This window comes from Ostrea edulis, chromosome 3 (genome assembly GCF_947568905.1).
Source record: "Ostrea edulis chromosome 3, xbOstEdul1.1, whole genome shotgun sequence".
Taxonomy (NCBI): Eukaryota; Metazoa; Mollusca; class Bivalvia; order Ostreida; family Ostreidae; genus Ostrea; species Ostrea edulis.
The window spans coordinates 54,794,569-54,821,547 of record NC_079166.1 but is presented as its reverse complement, the minus strand read 5'-3'; the positions used below and the strand labels follow the sequence as shown (position 1 = coordinate 54,821,547).

Here is a 26,979-nt window from a genome sequence, read left to right as displayed (position 1 = left end):
CAATTTTGGCCTTTAATTATGTTTCATCCCAAATTTTGGCCTGGCCTCAAATTTGGCCTCTAAAAATGTTTTGGCCTCAACCAAAAAAATATTTTTATTCAAAATTTTGATCGAATTCATTGATTTATTATAGGTTTAAGTTTTTCAGTCATGTAGCAGATAAATGATATGTTTCTGTTGTTTTGTAAATGTGCACTTTAAAATAATCATGAACTATCACCAATTTGATTGATTTTATTGAATATCTATTGATCAGTTTATTGATCAAATGATTTTCTTTTCCCTTTATAGCTGTATGTACTAGTACACTCCAAAAACGTATACACAACTAATGAAACGATTGGCGTATTGGTTTGTTTCTTCAGAATAATGTTTGATTTCATTTTTTGTATTTTCAAAATTGTTGAACATGAATGATACATGTATGTTTCTGTTGTTTTGTGAATGTGCACATTAAAATAACCATGAACCATTGATTTTATTGAATATATGTTGATCAATTTATTGATCAAACAATTTTTACCTTCCTAATTTATGCACTATTACACAGCAAAAAAGTATACTGAACTAATGAAATTATTGGCTTATTGATTTTTTTCTGAATTATGATTGATTTCATTGTTTTATTATTGGTTTTGAATTTTCAAAATTGATATCTTTGTGTTGTTTTGTAAATATGCACATTGAAAACTCTCATTTTACTAATTATCCACTTCACTTATTGATAATGAATTTAAAAAACAAATTCACACTAGTTTAATGATGAATCATCACACTTCACACACTGCAATGTAGCGTACTGCCTTTACTCTCATTGATAAGAACAATGAGTTTGATATCTAGGTACAAAAATACTACCATAAATCATACAGATTGAAACTACAACTTTGATAAATTAAGGATATTCATATCTGGTTAAACTATTTGAAATAAACATGTAACACTAGTACTGTAATGGGATATCAGATTATTTACAACATATTATTCTACAGCACGGTTCTTGACAGGAAGTCAAGGTTGAGGTTAATCTATGATATACGGTTTGAAATATCACACAGCTTTGCATAGAACGTTTATTTTCAATAATTATCAGAATGAAAGATGATTTTGACGATAGTATAAAAACGTTAAGAAGTAAAGCACCAAATTAAAGCTGCACTTTGTGAATTTGTAGATGCATAAATCTTTTTTCTCCATTATAAAACAATAGTATGAGTATTACATGTATCTGATATTTGCTTAAATATTCTGCTGCAGTGATTAGATAAAGGTACAATGATTTTTTTGTTAACTCCTTAATACAGGCTTTGATATAAAATAAGAAGGTGGACAGATTCAATATAATAATTGTAATTAGTTCTGTTTTACTGTTGCTTTATCACAATACCAGAAAAAAATCTCAATTTTGAAAATTCAGACAGACAGTTTTGTATACCTTATTTAGTTTAGGCACAATCATAAAATGAGTTACTTATCAAAATTTTCTGTTGTATCAAACACACCCTATTTGCAAATGTTGGACTGCTCCATTGTTTCTGTATAATGGAATTTCCAACTTCAGCAAAAGTTTCCATCACCTTCTTTTAATATGGTGATAGATATTCCCTTTATCCTGGCAGGGCAGGCCTTCATAGCATGGGAACTTGTCACTTTTACAAAGAGTATTGAAAATTAATTATGAAATAAAGAAAGAAATATTTATAATACTTCATATCCGTTTTAATCTACATTGTTCATTCAGGGTAAAGTATAGATAAATGAACACTAAAATACAAATCTAAAATCCTTAGTTCATTGGCTATTATCATTATGCTAGCAAACATTTCACTGTGTTTATTTTGATTTTTTGAAAATGTCATTTATCATGCTTTGGAAATTAAACAAGTAACACTAAATGTGTGGTATCTGCACATTGAAAACATTAAGACCGCATGCTCTGTTCTGAATGTGCGCTGATCTTAAAATCGAATTCATCATAATGACAACACAATTGTAATGCTTTTATAATTTGTAAATTGATATCAAATTGAATTCTATTGAATACAAAAAATATCATTAAATCAATCATTTCATCAGCATACTTTTTGGTGTACTAGTACATAAGTTAAGGAGGGAAAAGCAAATAATTTTGTCAATAAACTAATAAATGGATAATCAATAAAATCAATCAGATTGGTAGTAGTTCATGTTTATTCTAATGTACATAATACTTTTATTTCTACAACTTTGAAAAACTAAAACCAATAATAAATCAATGAAATCAATCTTAATTCTGAAAAAAAAATCAATATGCCAATTGTTTCATTAGTTGTGCAATCTGTTTTAGTGTGTACTAGTACGACGGTACTCGTACGTCGGTGGCCGAGTGGTTAGGCCGTCAGACTCTCGACCGAAAGGTCGTTGGTTCGAATCCTGGCCGCGGCAGGCATTTTACATGGGAAAGGCACTTTACATGAATTTCCTCACTCCACCCAAGTGTAAAAGGGGTACCTGGTTATATACAGTGAAAGATATTATTATAATGTTAGTGCTCTAGCGCTTGTAATGGCAGCTTGCACTGTATGCTTCCTAGGAGGCTGAGAAAGTTCTAGATTGATATAAGGTCTGCCGGGGTAATAATGTACATTGATAATTGTAAAGCGCTTTGAGCAGCATACGCTGGATAAGGCGCTATATAAAACCAATCAGTATTATTATTATTATTATTAAATTAAGGGAAAAGAAAATGATTGATTAACTGATCAATAGATTTTCAATAAAATCATTCAGATTGGTGGTACACCATGATTATTTTAAAGTACACATTTACAAAACAACATAAACATATCGCCTATCTGCTATGACTTTGAAAAACTAAAACCAAAACTAAATCAATGAAATCAATCAAAATTTTGAATAAAAATTTTTTTTTTTGGTTGAGGCCAACAAAAGTTTTATAGGCCAAATTTGAGGTCAGGCCAACTTTTGAGGCCAGGCCAAAATTTGGGATGGAGCATAATTAGAGGCCAAAATTGGGGCCAGGCCAATTTTGAGGCCAGGCCAGGAAAATGGGGCCAGGCCAGGTTTTATAGTATGCCAATGATTACACATTTGAGTCACATGGTTCGCTCTTCATCAGCAATTACATCACGTGCTCGGACGTGGATCGGCGTAAGAATTGAATCAAATCGTTTCATTTCTTCGCCGGAAGTGCGCCTGTGGTTAAAAGGCCAGAACCGAATCCCCGTATGTGTAATTCAGATTTTTACAACAGATTTAGTTTTAGTATCATTAACATCTTATTCACTCTAATACATAAAGATAATATGTTAACGGTGTGACCGTTCAGACGAGCAAAGACCCATAACATCTTACAACACGATTTGAGCCAATTCATTTAACGCGGGAAATATAATGCGGTTTATGTAAATAGTGCATTGTGACGTCATCATTAGATGCGATTGTTTTTCATTCAAATCAACCAATATATCCACAACAAAACCTACGAAGGTATGGGAAAGCTTGTCTGGAATTTAAGATCATTTGCAGTACTTTCCAAACCATTTATTTGTTTTATCTACAGGGTTGTCAATGAAGTACCCCGCAGCGACGGCAACATTTTTGCGGAAGCATTATGGGTAGTCCCAATTATTTTCAGCTAAATTGTGTAATCATTGGAGCGAGCTCGCCGAGTCGCTTTGCGACGCGAGCTTCCCTCGCTATAAGTGGAAAATGATAGTGGTATGATACCTTAGATCAATCGGATCACGCGCTCGTCCTTTTCCGTAACCGGTAAGGATCGGCGCAATAATTGCATCAAATCGATGCATTTCTTTGCCGGAAGCGCGCCTGTGGATGAGGTTAAAAGGCCAGAACTGAATCCCTGTATAATGTGTTATTTAGATTTTCATCACAGATTCAGTTTTGGTATCATTAACGTCTTATTCACTCTAATACATAAACATATTTAAATGGAGATTAATAGTATTAGAATACCTTAGATATGTATGATATCTTAGATGCAATTGAAAGCTTACGTTTCATAGTGTAACGTACGACTCTGACGTCATAGTTACGTTTATGTATACGTAGCAACCAACTCTGATCCACTTACGAGGTTCATTTGCGGTTACGGAAATAGTCGAATAGTTACGATTGACTTTAGATATGTATGATATCTTAGATGCATTTGAAAGCTCGCGTTTCATATTGTAACGTACGACTGTGACGTCATAGTTACATTTGTGTTCACATGGCAACATACTCTGATTGCGCGATCCACATACGAAGTTCATTTGCGCTTACGGAAATAGCCGAGTAGTTACAACGATTGCTTCATCAGCTGAAAGATGATGAGTATTACCCGTAATGCTTCTGCAAAAATGTCGGCGTCACTGCGGTATACTTCATGGGCAAACAAATAAATAGTTTGGAAAGTAGCAAAAACGTTATTAAATTCAAGAAAAGCTTTCACATACCTTCGTACGTTTTGTTATTGATTGGTTTGAATGAAAGAAAAAGCAAAATCACATCTAATATGACGTGACAATGCACTGTTTACATCGACTATGAACCGCGTTGTATTTTCTGCGTTTACAATGAATAGGTATAAAGTCGTTTTGCAAGATAGTATGGATCTTCGCTCGTCTCAACGGTCACACCGTATAACATATTAATCCAGGACATCTCAGTCAGATAAGGATTTAATTCAATGGTTTTCATTTAAAGAGACACTACAGCTCATTTTCCACATTTTAATGAAGTGTTTTTTAAACCATATATTGATAAAATGATAAAATTCACATCGATACTGACAATTTTGAACAATTGGGATGCATCAATTTACTCTCAACTGCGCTTCGAAGATCGTCCGGAATTCAAAGATTTCTTCATGCTGACTCGGACTTTTGAATGCTTATTTACATCACGTGGTTTTGAATGACAGCAAAGGTGTTGTGTAGGAACTTATCTAAATTCCCCTTCAAGGGGGTCCACACTCACCTTTCAAGTACATAAGATTATTCCCTGCTCCTTATAATAACTAATTATAAATCATTATTTCAACAGAAACCCTTCCATGTTCCCATTGACCGATGTTTTTACAACTAACACGTGTCGTGTTCAGATAAAAATAGCACTTACTTTCAAACGTAGTGTCTTCGCAGCTAGTCTCAATGGCAGATTTAGGGGGCCAGTATCCCCCCTCCCTTTTTACGTCACAGATTGTGAATGAAAATCCAAATTTTGCACCCGAATGGTCGATTACTTTGCCTAATCTTTGACTTTCACACCCCTCCTCGGAAATCCTAGATCCGCCACTGAGTTACATGCGTTTCTCCGAGCTCTCTGTTTTCCAACGGTCATACTGATCCCAAGGTAAAGTTTATTTCACGCATGAGTTTTATCTCATTCTATTTTTACCTCTTTTCTCACAGAATCTGTCAAAATTCTAGATCTATCAACTACACTTTCTCTCACTGGACGACATGCTGCACTGTTTACTGTCTATGCGCATGCGTCTGAAGACTAAAAGGAGGAGACTCGATATTTTTTGTATAGGCCATCAAAAAGTATTAATTTTTACGTTAAAACGATAATTTTTAACTTTAGATAAGTGTTATTTTCGTAAAGTTCATACTTTCAACAATGCAACAAAAATTGAGAAAGCGCTGAGAAAATTGTCATTTCATGATTTTTGCGCAAAATGAGCTGTAGTGTCTCTTTAAGTACACGTTTTGAAAAAAAAAAATGTAAGGAAAATATAGATTTTATGAAGGAAATTCATTAACAAGAGATAAATGAAATATAAAAAACAAATAAAATAATAATCAAAATCACAAATTAATATGTCTTACGGAGTGACCGTTTTTGAGCGCGAAGCAAAAATATTGGCATTAGTATCTAGATCCATAACAGAACAAAAATTATCCCGAAATATTAGCACCTAACATGTGAGGACAGAGCTCAATCAAAGTATTCTAACTTTAGACATTTTTGATCCGCCAATTCATCGAACATGGGAAACTCTGTGCAACTGATGTAAACAGTGCATTGTGACGTCATATTCAGCGTCGGTATTTAGCAAATACACAAACACAGGAGACATGACCTACAATCGCGTTAATCGAGGATTTCAAAATAAATAATCCGTATGTCAAACTTATTTGGGTTTTTTAATATCGAGGAGTTTATGATTCTAATTAACTACTCAACTAATGCGAACTACCCAAACTCCTTTAATTTAAGCTATTTCAAAAAACAAAAAAAATATACCCCCCAAAAAAAAAAATGAAAAAATAAAATCGATGGAATTCGGCTGGATAGAAAACATCAATTATTAGGATTTTTAAAAATCTTTGTGTTTTCCGCGTCTAAGAATAAGAACTGCTTAAATGTATTTCTTTGGCACGTCCGGTAATGCAAACTACGATGACACCCCCACACCCACTCCTCATGATAACCAACCATTCCACTTACTATTAACGACTGAAAAATCATTGATTAATTCTAGTTTTGTAAATACACATGTAAAGTGTAGATATTAACGTATCCTTACAAAAACAGTGGAGAAGGGCTCAAATATGTTGCAATTTATTAAATAATTATATGCAAATGCTAAAATATTTCATCATTGATTTTATTAAAACTAGGATTAGGTACAATGTCATTTTAAAAAAAAACTTAGATAGGTGCGCATAAGTGGGGGAGGGGTGTTAAAACAAAGAGAAATTCTGGATTCGCGCATGTATGTGCAATAGTGTTGATCTTATCAATTTATTTGAAATTATCATTATATTGAAATGCGTTTTATGTTCAAAGGCAGTGCTACAACAAGACTTGGGCATTTTTATCACATAATTAGTGACTTGGAAAGATTGAGAGTAGAAATAAGGAAAGTAGAGCAGTCGAGAGCATACAGTTCAGAAAACGTCGCGCGTCAAAGGTTAAGCAAGTCACAGTGAAGACCGCAGAAATATGATGTACAGTATATATAGTATAAAAATATTTCAATTACATTCCTGTATAGTATGCTTGTAAAATGTTCATGCTGGGTATTTTGGGGTGATCTATACCTAGGAAGAATTTAATGCAGGGCTTAAATAATGATTCAATATAAAACTCTTGGAGAAAACTAAAATAGGCTGTTTCTGTTGCCTAATTTCATTCAGGTACCGAGTATTAAGCAAATATATATTGTTTGAATTGAACCTGATCAAAGCATGAACATTACAAAATATGTGCACATGTAGCTGCGCTCGCTCAAACGGTAGTACCGTTAACATATAATCACACTTGAGGATATGTGCGAAGGTCAAATTTGCAAGCTATTTGCCATACTCCGTACTGTATGAAAAGAGAATCTATAATTCAGTTTTAAAGAAAAACTATCAAATGACATTTGAAGACATCTAGATTAAACAATAAGAATATATAAAAAGAATCAACGAAGGAATTTAACCTTAAAAGGTATTTAACCCCCCACCCCACCCCACCCCACCCCCACCCACCCCACCCCATCAATGAGAAGTGATCAACAGACTGCTAAATTTTATGCTAAAGTTTCGTTTTCAATATCATTCATTATTTTATTTTTCAAACCTACATGTAATTAAACCCAGTATTCATCAATTTATTTATAATTTCCCTAATATCTATAGTACTATTAAAATCAGCATGCGAAGTGAACTACACCCCCCTCATATCCATATTTCATATATGCAAGAAGTTAATAAGTTCTACATGTAGCGTATAAACTCAGTAAATTTGCTTTGAATGTATATAATGGGAAATCTTATATATATGTAAAAAAAAAAAAAATCATTACATACATGTACATTTCATTTATAAGTTTCTTTAATGACACACGCATTATTATGTACATTTTATGAAATTCAATATCTCAGTGAGTTCATTTACTGTTTTGCATATTGCATAAAAACTCAGTATTCAGTCTTTTTTGTCTGCATAACATAGTGGAAAAAATTGGGTATCTGTAGTTCTATCAAACATATCCAGTAACATATTCAACACCACGGCCTGTTTCGATATCGGACGATAATAGTGTATGGTTATGATCTCCAAAACACCTGCTTGTTTTTTTCTTCTCAAATGTAACCCTTTAAAAACGGATGTCCCATGTTACAGTAGCCATTTGCACGACAACCAACCATAACTGCTATTGGTTATTGATAATTTGAGTAACTATAGTTGAATGTGTATACCTTAACTTGCTAATGTTGAAATATTGATATATGTACTTTGCAAAACGATTATGAAACTTCAAGGGCAAGTACGATACTTCCATTTATTACACACGTATACAAAAAGCTTGGATGATTTGATTTGCAGTAAAAAGTTGTAACATTTACACATTAATCTAATAAAAATAAATAAATAATAAACTGAAGGAATGTAATAAAATAAGAGTGTTATCGAATTTCGTTTTCTTGCATGTAGCTATCATCTGTCTCGTCACTTTCTCCATAGAATATATCTACACGATTTGGAAATATTGTTTAACTTATCAAATTTTTATTACAGATACCAAATTTCAGTTAGTGATCGTGACTAGTGAGGAAAAAGAAATTCACACAAGTTTGTCGGTTGCACTGGAGAAATATAAGTGCCCTCCAATGCCATCTATGGGGAGAGAGAAGTTAAAACGATACCTTATTGGCAAACTCACTGGAAAATCAGCAAAACCCAACATAATGCCAGCATCCTGTGTGGATTTTGATCAGTAAAAGTTTCATTTCATTTTCTAGTGTAATTAATTTCAGTTAAGCACTATTGATCTCATACGTTTTATATTGATAATGCTTTAATGAATTGTTGATATTATCCTAGGTCAAGCGTCCGTGTCGTAAAATCGTACCGCGCTGGTGTAGGTAAAACACTGTACAAAAGGAGATTATCAGATAAACTGAGGAGAGATTACAAGGAATTGAAAAGAGAAAAACAAGATGTAATATCAATACCTATTCACAAGGGGGAAATAAACGTGAACCATATAGTTTCAAAACTACGAGAACAGACTTTGCCACCAAAATGTATTGAGCCTCGAATCATTCATATTGACCTTTCACATGAGGTATTTTCATTTTAGACTATATTAAATGTTTCCCCGTTTCCTTGTTTTTGCAAATAAATATTAAAAATACCCCGATTGCATTTCATTTCAGGTTCAAAAAGGGATTGACTACTTGCTGTTTCAGTTACTGGTTCTCGGAAAATTGACTGACGAATTTGGTTGCGTCTGGAGAAAGAAAGAATTCGATTTCTATCTTATAGAGACTCTCCCAGCCAGCGATGAAAGTAGGCAGGTACAGGAATGTTCCACTGCGTATTCGTCATTATTTCAACTTAGAAATTTTTATTCAAAATATGTACATCGAAGATAAATACAGTACACGGAGATGAAGGGATCCATGTACAGAGTAAAATTACTTCTTTTTGACATTGAATCAAGAAAATGTAAATGTCACGTATTGGTATTTATGAAAAAGGTGAAATTTATGAACAGTGATCAATTTCACTATACACAATTACGATTAAGGCAATCATGGACCCCTGGTCATACCAGAAGTGGGTCAGGTGTCTAAAAGGAGTAAGCATCTTCTTTTGAACGGTCACACCCACTGCAAGTCCTATATCTATATGGGGTGAACGGTGTAATCCGTAGCCAAAATTAAAGAATGCTTTAGCAATTATTATGAAACACGTCAGACAGTATTTGATTCAATGACTAGTTGTGTTCGCGAATTAGATCGTTACAAAAATCGTAAAATTTGCGTAATGGTGACTTTAAACGAGACTGTTGAAAACCCTGTAACATAATCTTATTTGTCAGTAGCCTGCATCGATTTAAAAACTGATCATATGTAGAACATGTTCTTACTTATCGGATCAGTTAAGAGACATAAACACCAACTATGGAAAATTGATGATGGAGAAGCGATAAAGTTGAGTTGTTAGTTTGCCGTTAACATATATGTTTAATAAAATATCAAAGTACGAAGCAGATGTGGAAGATCCTGTGCTGTCTTTTTGAGTTCATGGGGTATATCGAATCGACATATGAAAAAATAAGTATTCTTAATGAATGACACTTCGTTGATATATCTAAATGTAGAGTTGAAGGCCACAACAAGAGATTTTTGTTTTCATGTAGAAGCTTTTAAATAAATTCTGTCTCGTAAGAATATAAAAAAAAAAACACAGGTCAGCTAATAAAATAGCACAATTCGTACCCATGGGTATTCAAACGGACTGCTGGAAGACTTGATCACCAAAGACTACAAATATAATGTCATCGAGGAACTCCGCATGAAATTCAGAATTCTATAAAAATATTACCACCATACCAACAACCCAGATTTAATAATCCCTTTCAAAAGACAAGAAAATCACTGGATCAAAACTCTGGGCACTGCTTTTCTGTGGGTACAACGACAACGTATCCAACCGTGGAAATCTGTTAAGTCCACTAGAATAATGATGATAATCAACTTCTCAATAAACATTTCAATTCCCTTGGTCATTCCATTTTGAAACCTATGCATTTTTTTTCAGAAGGATCAGTGCATGCTTGAAATTTTGCCAGATGTGGTTTGCAGGTCTCCAATAGAAAGTTTAGAAAAATTAAATACAGGAAATCCAGGTAGTAGCTATAGCTTCCGCAAACGTATAGGAATTACCACCTCTTTTTATCTGTTTGTCATATGTCTTTCAAATAAAATTCTGAGCAATAACTTTGTTAAGAAAGCACATAACGAGGCCATGATGTGGGTTTATAGTCTCTGGATCAGAAACGCAATTCATTTATTGTGGCTATATGTGAAATTTAATTAAAATACTTTGAATTTTTATTTTTATATCATACAACAGAAAAATGTGTTACCAATGTTTGTACTTCATTGGAAATATTTCCACGCCGTGATCAAAATCATAGTGTGTTCATGTAAAATCAGATGTTTTCAATTTTCAATTACAATTTAAGTAAGCGAACTACATGTACATCAAATGTAGATATCATCAATGCTATGAAAAGAAATAAAGACACTCGAGAAATTCTAAAATACAATAAATGGATAGATGCATATATATTAATATTAACTCTAAACACTTTGTAGAAATATTTCGACCGTGTTACCGGTCTTCAGTCGTGTTTATCTGTCATAGCAATGTAACACAAGACTCCATGCACGAAAGTACTATAACGTCACAGTAAGCATTATAAAATTGAAAAGCAACGTCAAAACTGATATTGCACGAAAAACATTTGAGAAAAGTATGAGTCTAATAATAAAATGAACAATAACTCACCAACCTCGTAGACACACCTTAAGTTATTACTACGGGTACAATTAAATATTTGGTAAGTAATGTAACAGAATTTTAGAAATGTTTGTTCACAAAGCAGTCAACTTCTGGCCTAAGTGAATACAAACAAGAAATATTACAGTAAGTAGTTAATCGTAAATATATCAATATTGTTATAATCAGATAATAAGATTTTTAAACATTTACTGACGAGCCCACAGGGCGAAAGCGCAATAGATAAAAAGTTTGAGTACTGGATTTTATTTTATTAACTTTACTCTACCCCGATACCAAGAAAAAAGAATTTATTTAATATATATAATAAAGTCAAAAAAACACAATAACATTTTCACTGCTAGCACCTTCGGCTTTAATGCCTCATCAGACAGTTATGAAATGAAATAATATTGCTAAGTAACGTCAACATATCACGACGGTGTTCTTTGTGACGTCATCATAAATGACAACAGTAGCGTTATAGTGCACACAATATTAAACGATACTAGGAAATCAATAGATTTCAGTTAAATGTACACTGTAGTTTCAATTTCAAACATTTATTTTCTATCAAGTTTTGGATTAAACACTTTTATGAAGTAGTCCTCCTTTGTAATTCTGGAAACCTCACAGTCATTATACATATTATAAAATGGAAATATGTTGAAATTTCCATTACCACAGTTAGCAAAAGTGCCAGAAACAATGTTATCAGCGATGTATAGATAAGGTACTTTAGCTTTTATACATTAAAGGTTTTTATGGGCATGAATGTATGGACAGTGTTTCCCATGCTACGTTCTCACCATCACGATTCGCGGCACGATTGAAATCGTGGTCTTAATCGTAGAATAATCATAGCGATCGTATCAAATCATACGTAATCTTGACGACAGTCGTGATAATCGTTGTGATCGTAGAAAATGTTTTGACGATCAATACGTTTAATTTTCAGTCGTTATAATCGCATCAGATCGTATTAAACGGTGAATTTTCCTAATCCCACACTCGTACTAATGAAGAATTCTATTAATCACAATCGTATCGTATCACAACATAGCGCATCGATTCGTAATTAACGTATCGTAACGTATACGAACGTATCTGCACGTACACGATCGTCCCAAATCAGGGATCGGATAGTGATGATCGTATGACTCCGAGGTCCAACGTGAACTTGATCGGGACAATCTTGTCAGAACGTATGTGATCGTATCTGAACAGGTATTCCGATCGTGACATATCGTGTCACCTGCAATTTATCTACTAGTATCGTGGCCTTACTGTATCAAAGCGCAACAAATCGCGTAAGAACGTATTAACTTGCATTACCTCGTATTAAAACCTGAAATTCCAGAAAATTTTCACGATCAGCTACGAATGGTCAATCTTGGCCTCCATAACGGATCGCACGATAGTTTGAACGTAACATTACATGTAATATTTATCATATCATGTAAACTTATGGACTTTCTGTCATATTAAGAGGTATTTCATAATTCGATTTACATATCAAACGAAACCACTGGTAGTATCACAGTTATTTACTCTTTGATTTTCAGTTAAAGAAACTTCAACTATTGTGAAAAATTTCTAGTGTAGATGTTTTGTTCATGCAGGCATTGGAGATCGTGATCTTCTTTTCGATCAACAAGAGTTTCAAAGTCCAGTGTTTCAGCGACCGTATCAGTATCTTAGCCGTGTTGACAAAGGAAAATCGTTGACGGATGTTAATGTTGAAAAAGTGGAAGGAAATTTACAGTCATGTTTAGAATTGCTTTTGAGGTAAAACGAAATATTTTTATTATTTTCCAACATGAGTTTCACATGTACACATACATCAACCTTCCACACATACACAGACGAAAGGGGTTATGTATCAACTGTTTGCACATGTATATAAGATACAGAATGTATGGCGACCAAATACATAGCGATATAGCCTTCTAAAGGCATTATCTGGGAATAGGCACCTCCACTCTGAGCATCTATTTTTAAACAAATCCTCATAGTACAATTTCCTTTCTATTGATAATAATTATTAATATATAAATATAGTGTACTTTTTTTCTTGACACTTGAAATTTATATTTCTTAACTAATATAATTATCTACAACACCAGGTTAACATTGCTGAGCATAAATATTTTGCCCATTTATCTCTCGGATAAAATCTTCCAAAGATTACCAAACTATTTTATAATCAAATCAAAAATAAGTGTTTAATAGTCTCTGGTTCCTTTGAACAAAATGTACAAAGTTGGTTGTCAGTAATCTGTGAAAAATACAAACATTTTTTACGTTCCAATTATATGCACAATTCTATACTGGAACCACTTAAGGCCAGTGTATTTTGTCAAACATTACAGATTAGTATACACTTGTTTTCAGTTAAAATCATCTTAAAGTGTTAAAATGATAGTTCACTTTTTCACAAACAGGTTTATGTTGGACATGAAGTTGAGACATAAAGAAATTATATTCTTCTTAAACACTTCTTATCTTGACATAAAACTTTTATAAATTGAGGACCAGCTGGTCTTACAACTAAAGTGGGATCCAAAAGTTTGACTTCTGGCATTGTATGCAAATTAGCATGCTCAAGTCCCTGATATATAGCAAAAGGAAAAATATTTGTTATGCTTTATTTTTATATGTAATAAAAAAAAAACCTTGATTTGTAAATAAATCAGAAACTAAATGGAATCCCATTTTAGTTAGGGATTCGTAAAAAATACATTTATTTTGTACATTACTTCTGTCATTGTACCATAATGGTTCTGAAAGCATGCTGTATTCCTTTGCAGATGTAAAATACTAACAAAGTCTACAAAGATAGTGTTTCCTACCCAAACGAATTTGAAATTGTTTTCATTTTTTGTTTGATACAGCCAACTCCAAAATGACACATTTGTGTAACTTCACAACCTGTAATTTCTGTATATAACAAACTCCACTAGGATTTGGAAGTTAGCATTCTCCTGAAACAAGTTACAGGAGTTTATAAAAAAAAAATGTATAAATTAATCATTCTACAACTACCATAATTATTGTCTAGTTGTAATGTTTTTTACGGCTATTTCATCACATCCGTTATCTCATATGAATTTAAACAGCAGAGTTTCGAATTTTTTAAACCATTCTGTTCTTCGTTTAGGCAGAATGCTATGTAAATGAGTGAGTTTGTAGAGCAATATACTTTTAACTACTGTTATTCTAGCAAAGATAGAATTGGTTTCTTTTTGAATATTGTCATATCTCTTTTTGAATCGTTTCTAATTAATCAACGTTCAATTGTTCCATATTTTCAAGGTTTTCTGTATATGTAATTCCAAGAATTGTAAATGGTTGTGTAGTGCTGTTCATATCTGTACTGTCACACAGTGCTTCATTAGAAGCAGCTTTTGAATCTATCCACGCGACCTTGGATTTATGAATATTGGGCTTCAATGCAAAATTGGAAGAGCAAATCAAGTGTACTTTGAAAACTTTTTTCCGAACCATCTAAAACAGTACTGTGTCATCTACATACTGGAGTAAAGTAACACATTCCTTTTCTATCCCTATTACCTTGATGTTTTTATTCTGTCTAATTATGAGTCCCATACTTTCTACACAGAGGCTAAATAAATACGATGATACTGGATCCCCATGAGGACAACCCTCTCCTATCAAGAAGAAATATGAAAAGATGCCCTTCTGTAAAATACAGAGTTTAGCTTTATCATATAATACTGAAACCCATTGCAATACGTCTGCACAAAAATTAAAAAACCTCAAGGTCTTGTACATAAGTTTCCATGAAACAGAGTAAAATGCTTTTTCAAAATCAATAAGCAATATAATACCTGGTATATGTTCTTCAAAGGTGCTGCGGATAACATCATATATAACACGAGTGTTTCTCCAATAAATCTACCATGAAGGAAACCCTTTTGGTTGTCATGAATTAAATAGTTTAACACTTCTTTTGATTCATTCTGTTTGCTATATAGGATTAGGCAATTTTATTAGAAACATTAAGAAGTCATTACTTGAGTAGAGTGTCTTATAATACTTTTCTATATCTGACAAAATATCTGATTGGGATGCAGCAATACCATTATCAGTTACAAGCTTTCTTATAGTTTTATTGACATAGTTTCTTTTTTCTAAGCTTGAAGAATATTTTGTAGATTTTTCTCCGTGTTCTATCCACTTTTGTTTTGTTCTAATAAATAAACCTCTAATGCAAATTTTTCTTATTGCTTCAAGCTTATTTTTATCCTGAGTTAATTGTTAAAAATGTCAGTAGAACTATTACAATTTTAAAGATTTTCAAGTGTTTTTATTTTTTCCTCTAGAATTTTTTTCATTTTTTTGCTTGCTGAGAGTGCTATTGTTACACCCCTTGTTTCCAATAATAATTGTTCAAAAGACAATTGATCACCTATAGACAAAATAGATTTTCATCTGCTATTGTATGAACAACAGAGGGTTTATTTTGGAGAGACAGCATACTTTTCCTTAAGATTTCTTATAGTATCTTTGATTTGGTTAACATATAAATGATCATTCAGCAATGCAGTTGGACATAAACACAGTATTTCAGGGGATACCTATCGCAGTTGTCATAGCAAACTGAATTCGATCCCGATGCATTTAAGTATTGTGTACTACTGTCGTGGAATTTATATGTAAAATAACTCTCGAAGTGTTTGGTTTATATTGTCAATACGTCAATGTATGATTCCGGTTGTTCTTATGAAGTGCAAATACCTTGCTGTTGGAATACAAAGCGGATAGTACGAAATTGTGTTCTTTGAGTTTCCGTATAGTTTTGCGTTCTGTTGAGTAATGTGATCCACCATCGTGAGTTCCTCTTTCATAGATTCACGGTACTTTATCATATTGTCTTTGTCTTTGCGTCTGAGCTGAATATCCTCACAAGAACTGGACGAGCTCCACAGCTATTGTTTACAGGAACTCGGTTGAATCTATGTTGAACATTTGTTTTAGAATTGCATAGAAATTCTCTTTGATATTTCATTTCGTCTACTCTCGCCAACCCAGTGTTTTGATGTTACATCATTGTGAACACTGTTGGTTAAAGTTCGCCTTTTAGATGTCTTCTTGAGCATTCCTTTCCGTTGTAGCTAGTTCGTCACTCATCTTCTGTAACTTTATTTTTTGCAGTTTCCTCCCTTGTATCGGTTAAGTCCATATTCAGGGCATCAACTTTTTCTACGTCGTCAATATTAGCCACTTTAATTTTTCATCACTTCTGTGTGTGGATTTCTGTATTTCAGATTTTATTTCATTTTTAATTCCTTTTTTATTTCGTCTTTGATGGCTATTTTTATTTCTTTAACGGATTCACTTTTCAGTTCTATTTAATAGTATCTGACTATTCACCGTGCGTTCCAGACTATCACCACCAGCGTTCAAGACCAAATAGATTTTGATACATATAATATAGCTAATAACAGATCCACTTCAGTAGAGTCCGATACAAAACACGTCGTACGCCATTCATGGTCACGTGACACCGATAAAAACGAAATCTTTAAAACTGGCTTGATATGATATAGCAGTAAAGACAGTACTTATGTTAGTTACATATATTTACGATTTAGACAGGAGAACAGGCCATGACATGCTGAAACTTAGTATAAACATTTCGAGTACTAAATTAGTGATTTTTGTGCAATATATAAGCTAAGGAACTTTTTTTTTTACAAAACCTATGTGTCTGCGTAGCGCTCTATCGAATGTATCAAATGATGGTACAGTAATTTCATTGTAAAAAAGAATATGCAATACATGTAGTTAAGAAGAATGTTTGAAGTATAAATTGAAAAAAAAGTAATGATATATCTGTGCATCTAATTCACTTGAACTGAAAACTGGTGATTTTTCGTTGTTGAAAAATTTCCGTCTTCTCCTATGTTGAAGGGAATTCAGCGTTATTCAATTAAAAGGGCACATTCCTGTTCAATGTGAGATAAATGGGGAACAGTGGATCTTTTAAAGATATCTGCTTTAACTTTAATGAATTTCAAACTGTGCTGATTGTCATGAATATATTTACATTACGGCTTCATTTGTTTATTATATACTATGAGTACATAATCATTTACAAATGCATTTCACAATTGTTTAAATGCTGCATGCTTTATATGTGATTGAATTTTAACTTATTTGATGTTTTCCTTAAATTATGTGATTATATGCTGAAAATATGAAGCCATTGTTTTCAGGCATTGTGGAATTAAAGACCCATCATGGGCAGAACTAAAGCAATTCGTTGGCTTTCTGAACACACAGTTTCAAGATTTTGAAAACTCTGCTTTCACTGGGGAAGGAGCAGCTGATGTGCTTCCAGGATTTGCAAGTTTTGTCGCACGATTTCTAATACAGATGTCTAGAGTAAGCTTTGCTTAAATGAAACGTCTTGATGAAAAATATCACATCCAACAAAATAACGATCAATGCCTTGGAAAGATTCCACTTTACTTGTCTCTGTAAAGTACATTTGTATATTGTTATTTTTACACTCGTCTAAGAAGTATTACATTTATTAATTAAAAACACATGATATACAGAATATAATTTAGCAAAACTATGTTACTTTGATTTTCTTATTGTTCATGTAGGTATTTGCATTAAAATTTTGATATCAGTGTTTTGGATATAACATTTTGGATTGTCCTTGTTTTAAATGAAAGAGGGAAAATTGGTTAACATGGAAAATCAAACGACTATTTGCTCTGCTTCGATTGATATAATCACCTTTGACATCATTCAACTATTAAACAAAGCATAGCTACAGAGATCAGTTTGTACCAATACATCACGGCTTTACACAAATTTCAAGCTTGTTTTCAAACGAAAGACTCTCAAATGACACACCCATCCATGTTTAAATATTCAATCCTTTGTCTTAAAATATGGTGTAAATAGATCAATTCTACAATTTTGACAACTGTATGTAGAATTTGATAAAATTATGGATTTTTGCTATTTCATTTTTAGGATTTTGCAACAAGATCCCTGAATATCAGCGAATTGTCTTCCGTTCATGAGCAAAATGAAGATCAGCATGTTGCTATTCTTTCCCAATTTCAAATGAAAAGAACTTGGGAGAGCAGGTAAGGATTTGAAATCCGCAAATGTGGGTGATTGAATGTTTGATGTCGTTGCCAAACATATAAAATGGAAAACTACATGTAGTGAATAGTAAGTAACTGTGTGTTTATGTGTAAATACATTTACATCGAAGAAAAACTCGTGTATGCCTCCACAGTCGACCTGTGGATATTAGTACCTTGTCAAAAACGACAATTACTGTTCACAAGATTATTTGAATACATGTCCAAGTTCAAGAATGAAAAATTAACAATAGTTAAGAGTGTCATATATCCTATAAAGGGATAAAGCGATTTGGGGCGTTGCCCGGAAAGCAAAATAGTTTAGGATTTTTCTGGTATAAAAATCCATTATAACATAATACGAGGCGAAGGAGGTACACAGGCAAATGTGCCTCACGTGAATTTCACGTGAATTGCTCTTCACGTGAAATTCACGTGAACCGTTCACGTGAAATTCATGTAAATTTCACGTGAATTTCACGTGAAAAGTGATTCACGTGAAATTCACGTTAATATGCTCACATGAAATTCACGTGAATCACTTTTTTACATGAAATTCACATGAAAATTTTCACATGAATTTCACGTGAATCACTTTTCACATGAAATTCACATGAAAATATTTACATGAATTTCACGTGAATCACTTTTCACGTGAAATTCACATGAAAATATTTACATGAATTTCACGTGAATCACTTTTCACATGAAATTCACATTAAAATATTTACATGAATTTCACGTGAATCACTTTTCACGTGAAATTCACATGAAAATATTTACATGAATTTCACATGAATCAATTTTCACGTGAAATTCATGTGAAATTATTCACATGAATTTCACGTCACCAGTGATTCATGTGAAATTCACGTGAAATTATTCACATGAATTTCACGTGATAAGTTATTTACAATTATTATTAACATGAAAATTATCACATGAAATTCATGTATATATATATATACATGTATACAAGGAAGAATTATTGCTTTACAGAACAATAATTATTTAATCTCCAAAATTATATATTTATGTACCTGCTTTGAGGATAAAAAGTGTTTGAAATAATCAAATACTGGTGTTATTAATGAAATATATAAGATGGGAGCAGTTGTATTGAATTCAGTGTTTTGTGACAAAATGACAGCTAATGCTCCTTTATATAAATGTATGATTCGCATGATGAATTTAATGTTAAAAGATTAATCACATGATGAAATATCTAACTTATAACCAGATAATTTCTGAAGTTATAGGTAAGGGATGGCTCTTGGAATTGCAATTAAACAAAACTGTGGTATATCGACCAGCATACTGACTGACAGGTGCAAATTAATGTGCTACTCTTCTTTGAAGGGTGCATATTACGAGGAAGTGTATATAAAATTCAATATAATTGTGCAGCTTTGTAGTTAATTGAACAGGTGCTGACGCATTGCTTTTGTATAATGTATACACATATAAATGCTACTATATACATTTACCAAAGGAACACAAATGCAATATTGAAAATATTGTTTTACCATGATCACTTAAATCAAATATATGAAAATTACACAATTGAGATAAGATGTCACAAAGTCATAAAGAAAAGCTTTCCATCTTGTAAAGTAATGTTGACAAAAACAATATGTCTTTAAATGGAAGGAGAGACATAATAATGTTCAGTTCTTATGCACAGACATCACTTCAATGTGTAACTAGAATCCAAGCACTTTAAACTGGAAGTTTATCTGTAAGTTTAGACAATCTAAACTTATTATAGATGAAGATATTTTGAGCACTATGTTGCAAATACAGGTCACTCAATACGCCCATCTGTTGCTCGGTCCTACTTTTTCTTCGTCCTTTAACAATCCTACATTGACCTCCTTTGCAGTCATGAATGGCATGGACAACATTTTGTATTCTCTTTGACCTTAGAATTTCAATCTCTCTATCAATTTTAATGAGTTGATGATTCCTGTAGAGATCTGAGTCAACAACTTCACCTTTCTTGATAAAAGCTACCTCCATTTTGCTGTGTTTCTTTGTACATACCAGGAGAAACCGATCAACAATGCCAACCTGGATCTAAAAGAAACAGACAAGAGTGACACATGGCTTATAATAATTATGTCACAATGCTATAATATGTGATACTGTACAATTACATTTCATTTTTAAGAGGAGGCATACATTGCTATTAACAGTATATTAATCATTTAGTTTGAATATTGCATCAAAGTGAAGGAGAATTGGTGTTGAAAAATCAAAAGGAATACAAACAAGATGTGTTTGTGACACACTGATGTCCCTGGATTTCAACATAGTAACACTAAGACATATTATGATTATTGACCTACCTATTCTTAAAATTTTTACCAATATGGATAGGATACAAAAGTTAAATCTTGCATGAAAGATCCAGATAATTTAGGCCACAATATGGGGATAAAAATTATCATAGAAATAAAGAGTGTTTTAAAAAGTATTGAATATACAAAGGAGGGTGAAGGTGACTCTGGTGAGTGATGTTGCTTATGGGCTCTTGTTAGAGGAAAGTTATATTAATCAATTAATTAATATTTGATCGTTTATGCTCAACAAAGGAAGGGGACTGACAACAACACACAAAGTGAACATAAGTGACACTTTCATACCTTATTTCCATCATCATATGATACAAAAGAACCAATTTTGGCTCGTTGTCCAGAGTTGGTGACTGCCTCCTTACACTCAAACACTTTAACATCAGCGTAAGTAAGGTCACAGCCTAATGCTACAGAGGTCATTATCATTTCCAGCTCATTCAGAAGATTTGGATTGTTCTAAAAAAAGAAATAAAATTGGGGAATACATGCATCATGGCCAATAACATTGAGAGCACTTATGGTTGAATATGATATTGATTATATACATGTCTATATGTACCATAGGTTTTCTGGAATTTGTGCGATAAAAGTTTCTTAATTGTCCAGATTCGTGTTCTTCATCACGGTCAGGGATCCCAAGGAAAGATTTAACTTTCTTGTCTTCACCATAGCTTCTAACAGAAGTGCTAGCCTGTTTCCTGAGATATATAAGAAAAAAAGTTTATGAAACACAGCTGCTTAATGGTGTTAGCAAATCGTGATCTTGGTTAGATGAATTTTACTTGAATACATTTAGGACACAGGAATACTGAATTTTTGAGAAATAGCATGAAATCAATTTCAAGGTCGTTATGGAAAATGATTACTGTAGATCAATTATTATTTGCGAGAAATTTAATTCCACATTAATTATATTTTTAACAAGTAATAACTAATCATATAATTACCACTAGCAAACATGGGGTTAGATTAGACATGTCAATTAAATTAATATGCAACATCGATAAGGGTACATACAATGTGTGTCGTACACATGTATGTGTGCTAAAATATTATGAAAAAGCATTATTTTCATGAAATATGGCTTCCTCACCATTCTTCGTTCAAGTGAAGGAATCCCCCAGTTATAACATGCTTAGTCAATTCTGACTTTGCAAATTGCACGACTGTGTCACGTGACTTTGCATGTCCATTTTGATGTTGCAGACTCCTCCGGATGGCACCATGATTTTTTTCAAAAACGTCTTCAGCATAGTGAAGGGGGTGACCATGTCTGTCCATATCATCTGCCTACAAAATGCTTTGATGTAATTACACATTCAATGGACAGTACGTGTTACTATATTTCTTTAGATCTGCAACTGTTACACACCATATGTCATCATTTGCTTTTCACTTGAAACATTATACAATATCAGCATTACATGTGTAATATTTGGGGGCATATGGACTGTGGATATCAACTTGGATAGATCAGTGGTTAGAGCACCAGACTAGTGATGCTGGGATCCTGGGTTCGATTCCTTGTCCAACCCAAGCTTTACTCCTTCCTATTTCATTTATATATACACATTTATTGATATGTGGAATTGTGTACACTGTATACAGGTCTGAAGAATATAACATTACACCTACCATGTGAACACAGAAATGGGTTTTACTTTTGTTCCCAAGTACTGGAATGTGGTTTCTTACAAAGACTAGATAATTTTCAAATTCTGTAGCAATAGTAGTTAGCGAGGATCTTCTGCCATACAAATGCTTTGAAATCTGAAAATAACATATAGTGTGCTATAAGTAAATTAATCATAAAACACTTATGATATCAAGTAAAAATTCAGGTACAGTTGTATTATGTTCCTAATACATTCAATTTACACTCATGAAATAGATCAATTATGTACTACCAATGCAAGCTTCTCAAGCGCTGCAACATATGATCTCTTCAAACCTGCATATTCCATGTTCAATGGAGCTATCTGTAACTGTAAATTTTAGCAATATAAAGTTCCTAGGGTTCTGAAGTAATCAAAATGTAAATGTATACATAAACCTTTCTCCCTACCAGTTGTACATATAATCAAGGAAATATTCTATTTTTAAGGTAGCTCACTACACTAAAGATTATACTCTTTACGACACTACATCACACATCACAAGATGGAGATTTAAATGTTTTGTGATTTCATTTGTATCGATCGATTTGTTTGCCTATCATCATAGCTCAGTGTTTAAAGCATTGGGATGGTGAACCGCAGATCTCGAGTTCAAATGCGCCAGAGTCTTTTGTTCAAATGTGTTGAAATAATTTTCTTGAGAATCATATTCTTATCCAAATTTGGGTATTTTTCTGCCTTTTTTACATGTATTCATAGTATATATCATTATATCTTTTATGATTTAATCAATTCATGCAGATTTGAGAAACTAGTGATCCACCTTATGGTAATTCCATGCACCCTTCTAGAATTATAGGTTAAATCTTTTATTTGATTGTTGATTCTTCAAATAATATATCTTAGTAAGAAATAAAACTGATAAAATAAGTATGTTGCCGTGTTAATAATTATTTTTTATCAATTAGCACAATATACCTGTTATCAACATAAGAAAAAAAAATCTCTGCCTATTGTTACATCACAAGTTTGATGCTAACTAGGTACAAACAGTTTGTGCAGCTGTCATAAATAATTCCCATATTTCCAATTATAGTTGTTTTTTTTATTAATAAATACTCCATCTTACTTACATAATGTTTATAATCCTTCCCTTGTTTACTCTCTAGGTACTTGAAAAAAGTTTCAGGATTGATTTTGTATGAAAAGTCTGACTGATCTATACTCTTCAAATGAATAATCAGGAGATTTCTTTGCCTTTCATTGAGACTTCCAACACAATGCTTTGAAAAATAAATTGGATTTAGATAAGTATAAAGATAAAATATTGGGGTTTTTTTGTTCTATTACCTATTGTATACACTTAGGTAAAAAATTGTTATTTTATACTTTTACCATTCACTTAGATGTTGCTTTCAAAAATATTTCCATGATATGCACTCATGCTGATATTACCTGAATCAAATGCTTTGCCAGACCCAGGTATAGGAAGTGAAGAATTCCAATTGGATTATCCCTGCACATATATGAATGTATGTGTTATATAATAGACAATATATGACATGCACTAAATTAACTGCATATATTTTACATGTATGTACAATGTGCAAATTTTGAAGGAAGCTTAAATAAATTTAATTAGATACCTATGTGGATCAATATGCTCCCATAAACAGTTTTGATAAAACTTAATCCCTGACTGTTTTTGTGTGGCACAACTTGGATTGATTTTCAGTCTTTCCAAAGTTCTTTTAGTCCCAGTTGCTGTTCTCAACTGCCACATTTTAAATGGGTCAGACTTGTCAGCCTGGAGATTACAAATCAAAATGTAGCAACACTTTAAAGGGTATAATCTTCGAATCCACATGTAAATTACATCATTTAGTAAGGAAAATATTACCTGACATTTAGGACAGAATTTTAAGGCTGATGGTCCCATGTGGTTGGTAACCAAACTCATCATTTGGTAATCTGCTATTATGGCATCAATCTCTGATGTAAGGGTTACTTCCCTTTTCAGCAAAGCATCATAAGCATCTATCCCTATCCTGTAATATCAAAACATATATATACCCTTATCTAAAACAGTTTTCTTAATAATAGCATAAAAAAAATCCAAATTTCCCCCATACTCTTTATGAATAATTAAATCACAATTATTTCATACTCTTTACAAAGTCTCAAGTCTTCACAAATGGGTTTCATCAGATCCATCATGCTGACTGTTTCTGATGCAGCAAGAAAAAATGTGTTCTTGTTCCTCATTTTTTCTGTCAGAGGTAGTCCAGAAGCTTGAGCTTGTATCCCATGCATGGGTGCCCATCTTCTTGATTGATTGGCTGATAAATCATCAACAAATATGTTCAGGGGTAGTTTTACAATGGGTTTTCCTTTCCATAGAGGACTAGTTTCAAAGAATTCTGATTTCTCCTGTTGGATTTTGACATTAATCATTAAAACTCTGAATAGTCATGGAAATGGAGCAATTTTATATAAACATGATATAATTATTAGCACTATGTATAAACATGTTGTATGATTAATTATAAAAGATGATCACTTCAAGTATAACGATTTGGTTTGAATTCATGTAATAATCATTAGAAGACCAAAAAAAAAAATCTTACCCCTTCCATCAATAAATTGAAGTGTTCCATTCCTTCACCGGTTTCACGAATGTATGCATTGAAAGGCTGCTCAGGAAGGGCATCTCTTTTACAATCCTTAATGGGTACTCTAGTCTTTTTATTCATTATGATCAAGCATCTGAAAATACTTATGATTATAAGAGATATCGCTTTGTTTAAAGATATATCTTTTAAACTACGAATGAATAGTAAAATGATTTGCTATAGTATATCATTATTTACATGTATATGATACTGGTTGACATTTCTTTAATAATTTTTCTAAGTTAGTTTACTTAATTATTACTGAAAATGAAGGGGAAATAATTATAATATGATCAACTTACTCTAGTTCATCTTCATCAAATAAGTTGTCAAAGTATGAGTGATTTCCTCGTCTCAACATTTCAAGTTCTACATAAACTTTACCTTCCTGAAATGAAATTATCATTTTTCCATGTTTGTTTGAGGCTAATATAACGTTGAAATGAAAGTGAGAAACTGCAATGATCAGACTGAAATTTGAACTCAGGCCTCTGAGTTTCCAGTCAGATACTCTACCAATGAAAGTGTGTTTATTTACCTGTTCATTGAAGAAAAAGTTTTTAATCAACCCAAGCAGCTCCCATTCATTCCGCTGACAGGATACAATATCCCCCAATACAAAACCATCAGACCAATGGAATTTCATTTCCCTCCATTTTTCTCCAGCACTCTGAGGTGTTTGTGTGGAGGTACATCCTGTCGTTGGGTGTCTGTGAGAAATATATGCATGTAATATATTGCACCAATTTCCTCGCATAAGTTCAAGTTAAGGAGGAATGCAACACCAGAGAAAATTGATAAAGGTTAAAAAGTGGAGGATGTGTCTGCTGGATTCAATCTCGCAAGCTACAGTTTGACAGTTGATGTGCTAACCTACTGAGCTATACTCAGCTAGACAATGTGAATGATATTTGAAATAAATACACAAATATTGCTGATATCTATATTTTCATTCATGTTTTAAAGGGAAGTCAGCCATTATGATGATGTAGAGCACCTTAATCCTTAAACTCATCTTAAATTTCACAGAGTATATAAATGTAATTAGTATAATTAACTTTTTCTTTGTTATAAAATGAGTTAAAAAGTGAGATATGTTTCCCTACTGCCCTTTCCCTCAATCCATATTACTATATATAACATATAGTACTATATAATTTAAACATGCATGCATACTATACCTGTCTATCACTTTTGCTGTATTGGGATTGGATATGATCAATTTGAGGGTTTCAGATGGTTTGACCATCCAGTGTATATTGCCATTTTTATCTTCATTCTGCAAAGGAATAGTGATAAATTTCTTATAATATAAAGTAACAAATTCACTGTGTTTGTTGAAATTTTGAGATCTTCGGTCAAAGTTGAAGTATATGAAAAATTTTGGGTGGTTCAATAATATTTTTACATGTTAAATTCTACCTGTTGTATCATATCTTCCAATTTCAATTTCTCAGACCAAAATGATTTTATCTTGGCAAGTGTTGGTACTTGTTTCAAACCGGAGTCTTTTAGTATATACAGGAAAAATGATAGTACCTCATCACTCTGAAAGTACATATAAACATGGGAGATTTTATTTTAACATTCTGTTTACTACTGATATTAATTGAGTTGTAAACGCTAATGTATAGCAATTCTGTGCAAAATAGAAATACCACTTTATGTGTCTTTGAGCTGTGTAAAACACTCAGTAGAAAATGAAGTTTCGATTCATATGGAAACCATGCTGAGGCAAAATCATGAGATGCACTTTCTGTTTTATAAGAAATAAAATTGCGAAAATCAAATAGTACAGCAATGTAAACATTAATATTAAATTGTATGGTTTTATATTTAATACTTTCAAAATAATAGGGCCAAGTGCAATAAGTTACCTATAGGGTCGGTATCGTCATTGCCGAAT

General features: G+C 32.7%; 2 protein-coding genes across 2 annotated transcripts in view; one reads left to right on the top strand and one right to left on the bottom strand.

The window, feature by feature from the left end:
• The window catches only part of LOC125676423 (E3 ubiquitin-protein ligase rnf213-beta-like), a 357,493-nt gene that overhangs the window by 296,096 nt on the left and 34,418 nt on the right, over nt 1-26,979 (top strand). The window contains exons 32-38 of the mRNA XM_056160943.1: nt 8,521-8,719; nt 8,827-9,070; nt 9,162-9,302; nt 10,552-10,639; nt 12,918-13,083; nt 17,538-17,706; nt 18,313-18,428. Coding sequence (XP_056016918.1) covers nt 8,521-8,719; nt 8,827-9,070; nt 9,162-9,302; nt 10,552-10,639; nt 12,918-13,083; nt 17,538-17,706; nt 18,313-18,428 — 1,123 coding nt within the window. The remainder of the gene's footprint in view (nt 1-8,520; nt 8,720-8,826; nt 9,071-9,161; nt 9,303-10,551; nt 10,640-12,917; nt 13,084-17,537; nt 17,707-18,312; nt 18,429-26,979) is intronic.
• On the bottom strand, nt 19,937-26,749 carry LOC130052631 (uncharacterized). The gene is made up of 17 exons (XM_056158172.1): nt 26,732-26,749; nt 26,496-26,621; nt 26,255-26,352; nt 25,612-25,783; nt 25,376-25,461; nt 25,029-25,167; nt 24,569-24,831; nt 24,302-24,449; nt 24,048-24,208; nt 23,857-23,917; nt 23,535-23,684; nt 22,693-22,770; nt 22,421-22,555; nt 21,879-22,075; nt 21,345-21,483; nt 21,074-21,241; nt 19,937-20,504 (listed from the first exon to the last, which is right to left on the bottom strand). The coding sequence occupies exons 2-17, from the start codon at nt 26,505-26,507 to the stop codon at nt 20,148-20,150; spliced, it is 2,364 nt and encodes a 787-aa protein (XP_056014147.1). The 5' UTR covers nt 26,508-26,621; nt 26,732-26,749; the 3' UTR covers nt 19,937-20,147.

Bases quoted from the DNA above. Each gene is read 5' to 3' on its own strand.
- LOC130052631 (XM_056158172.1), bottom strand. The intron at 22,076-22,420 runs GTAGGTGTAATG...AGCATTTTGTAG, and splicing joins CCCATTTCTGTGTTCACATG to GCAGATGATATGGACAGACA. The intron at 21,242-21,344 runs GTACATATAGAC...TTCTTTTTTTAG, and splicing joins CAAATTCCAGAAAACCTATG to AACAATCCAAATCTTCTGAA.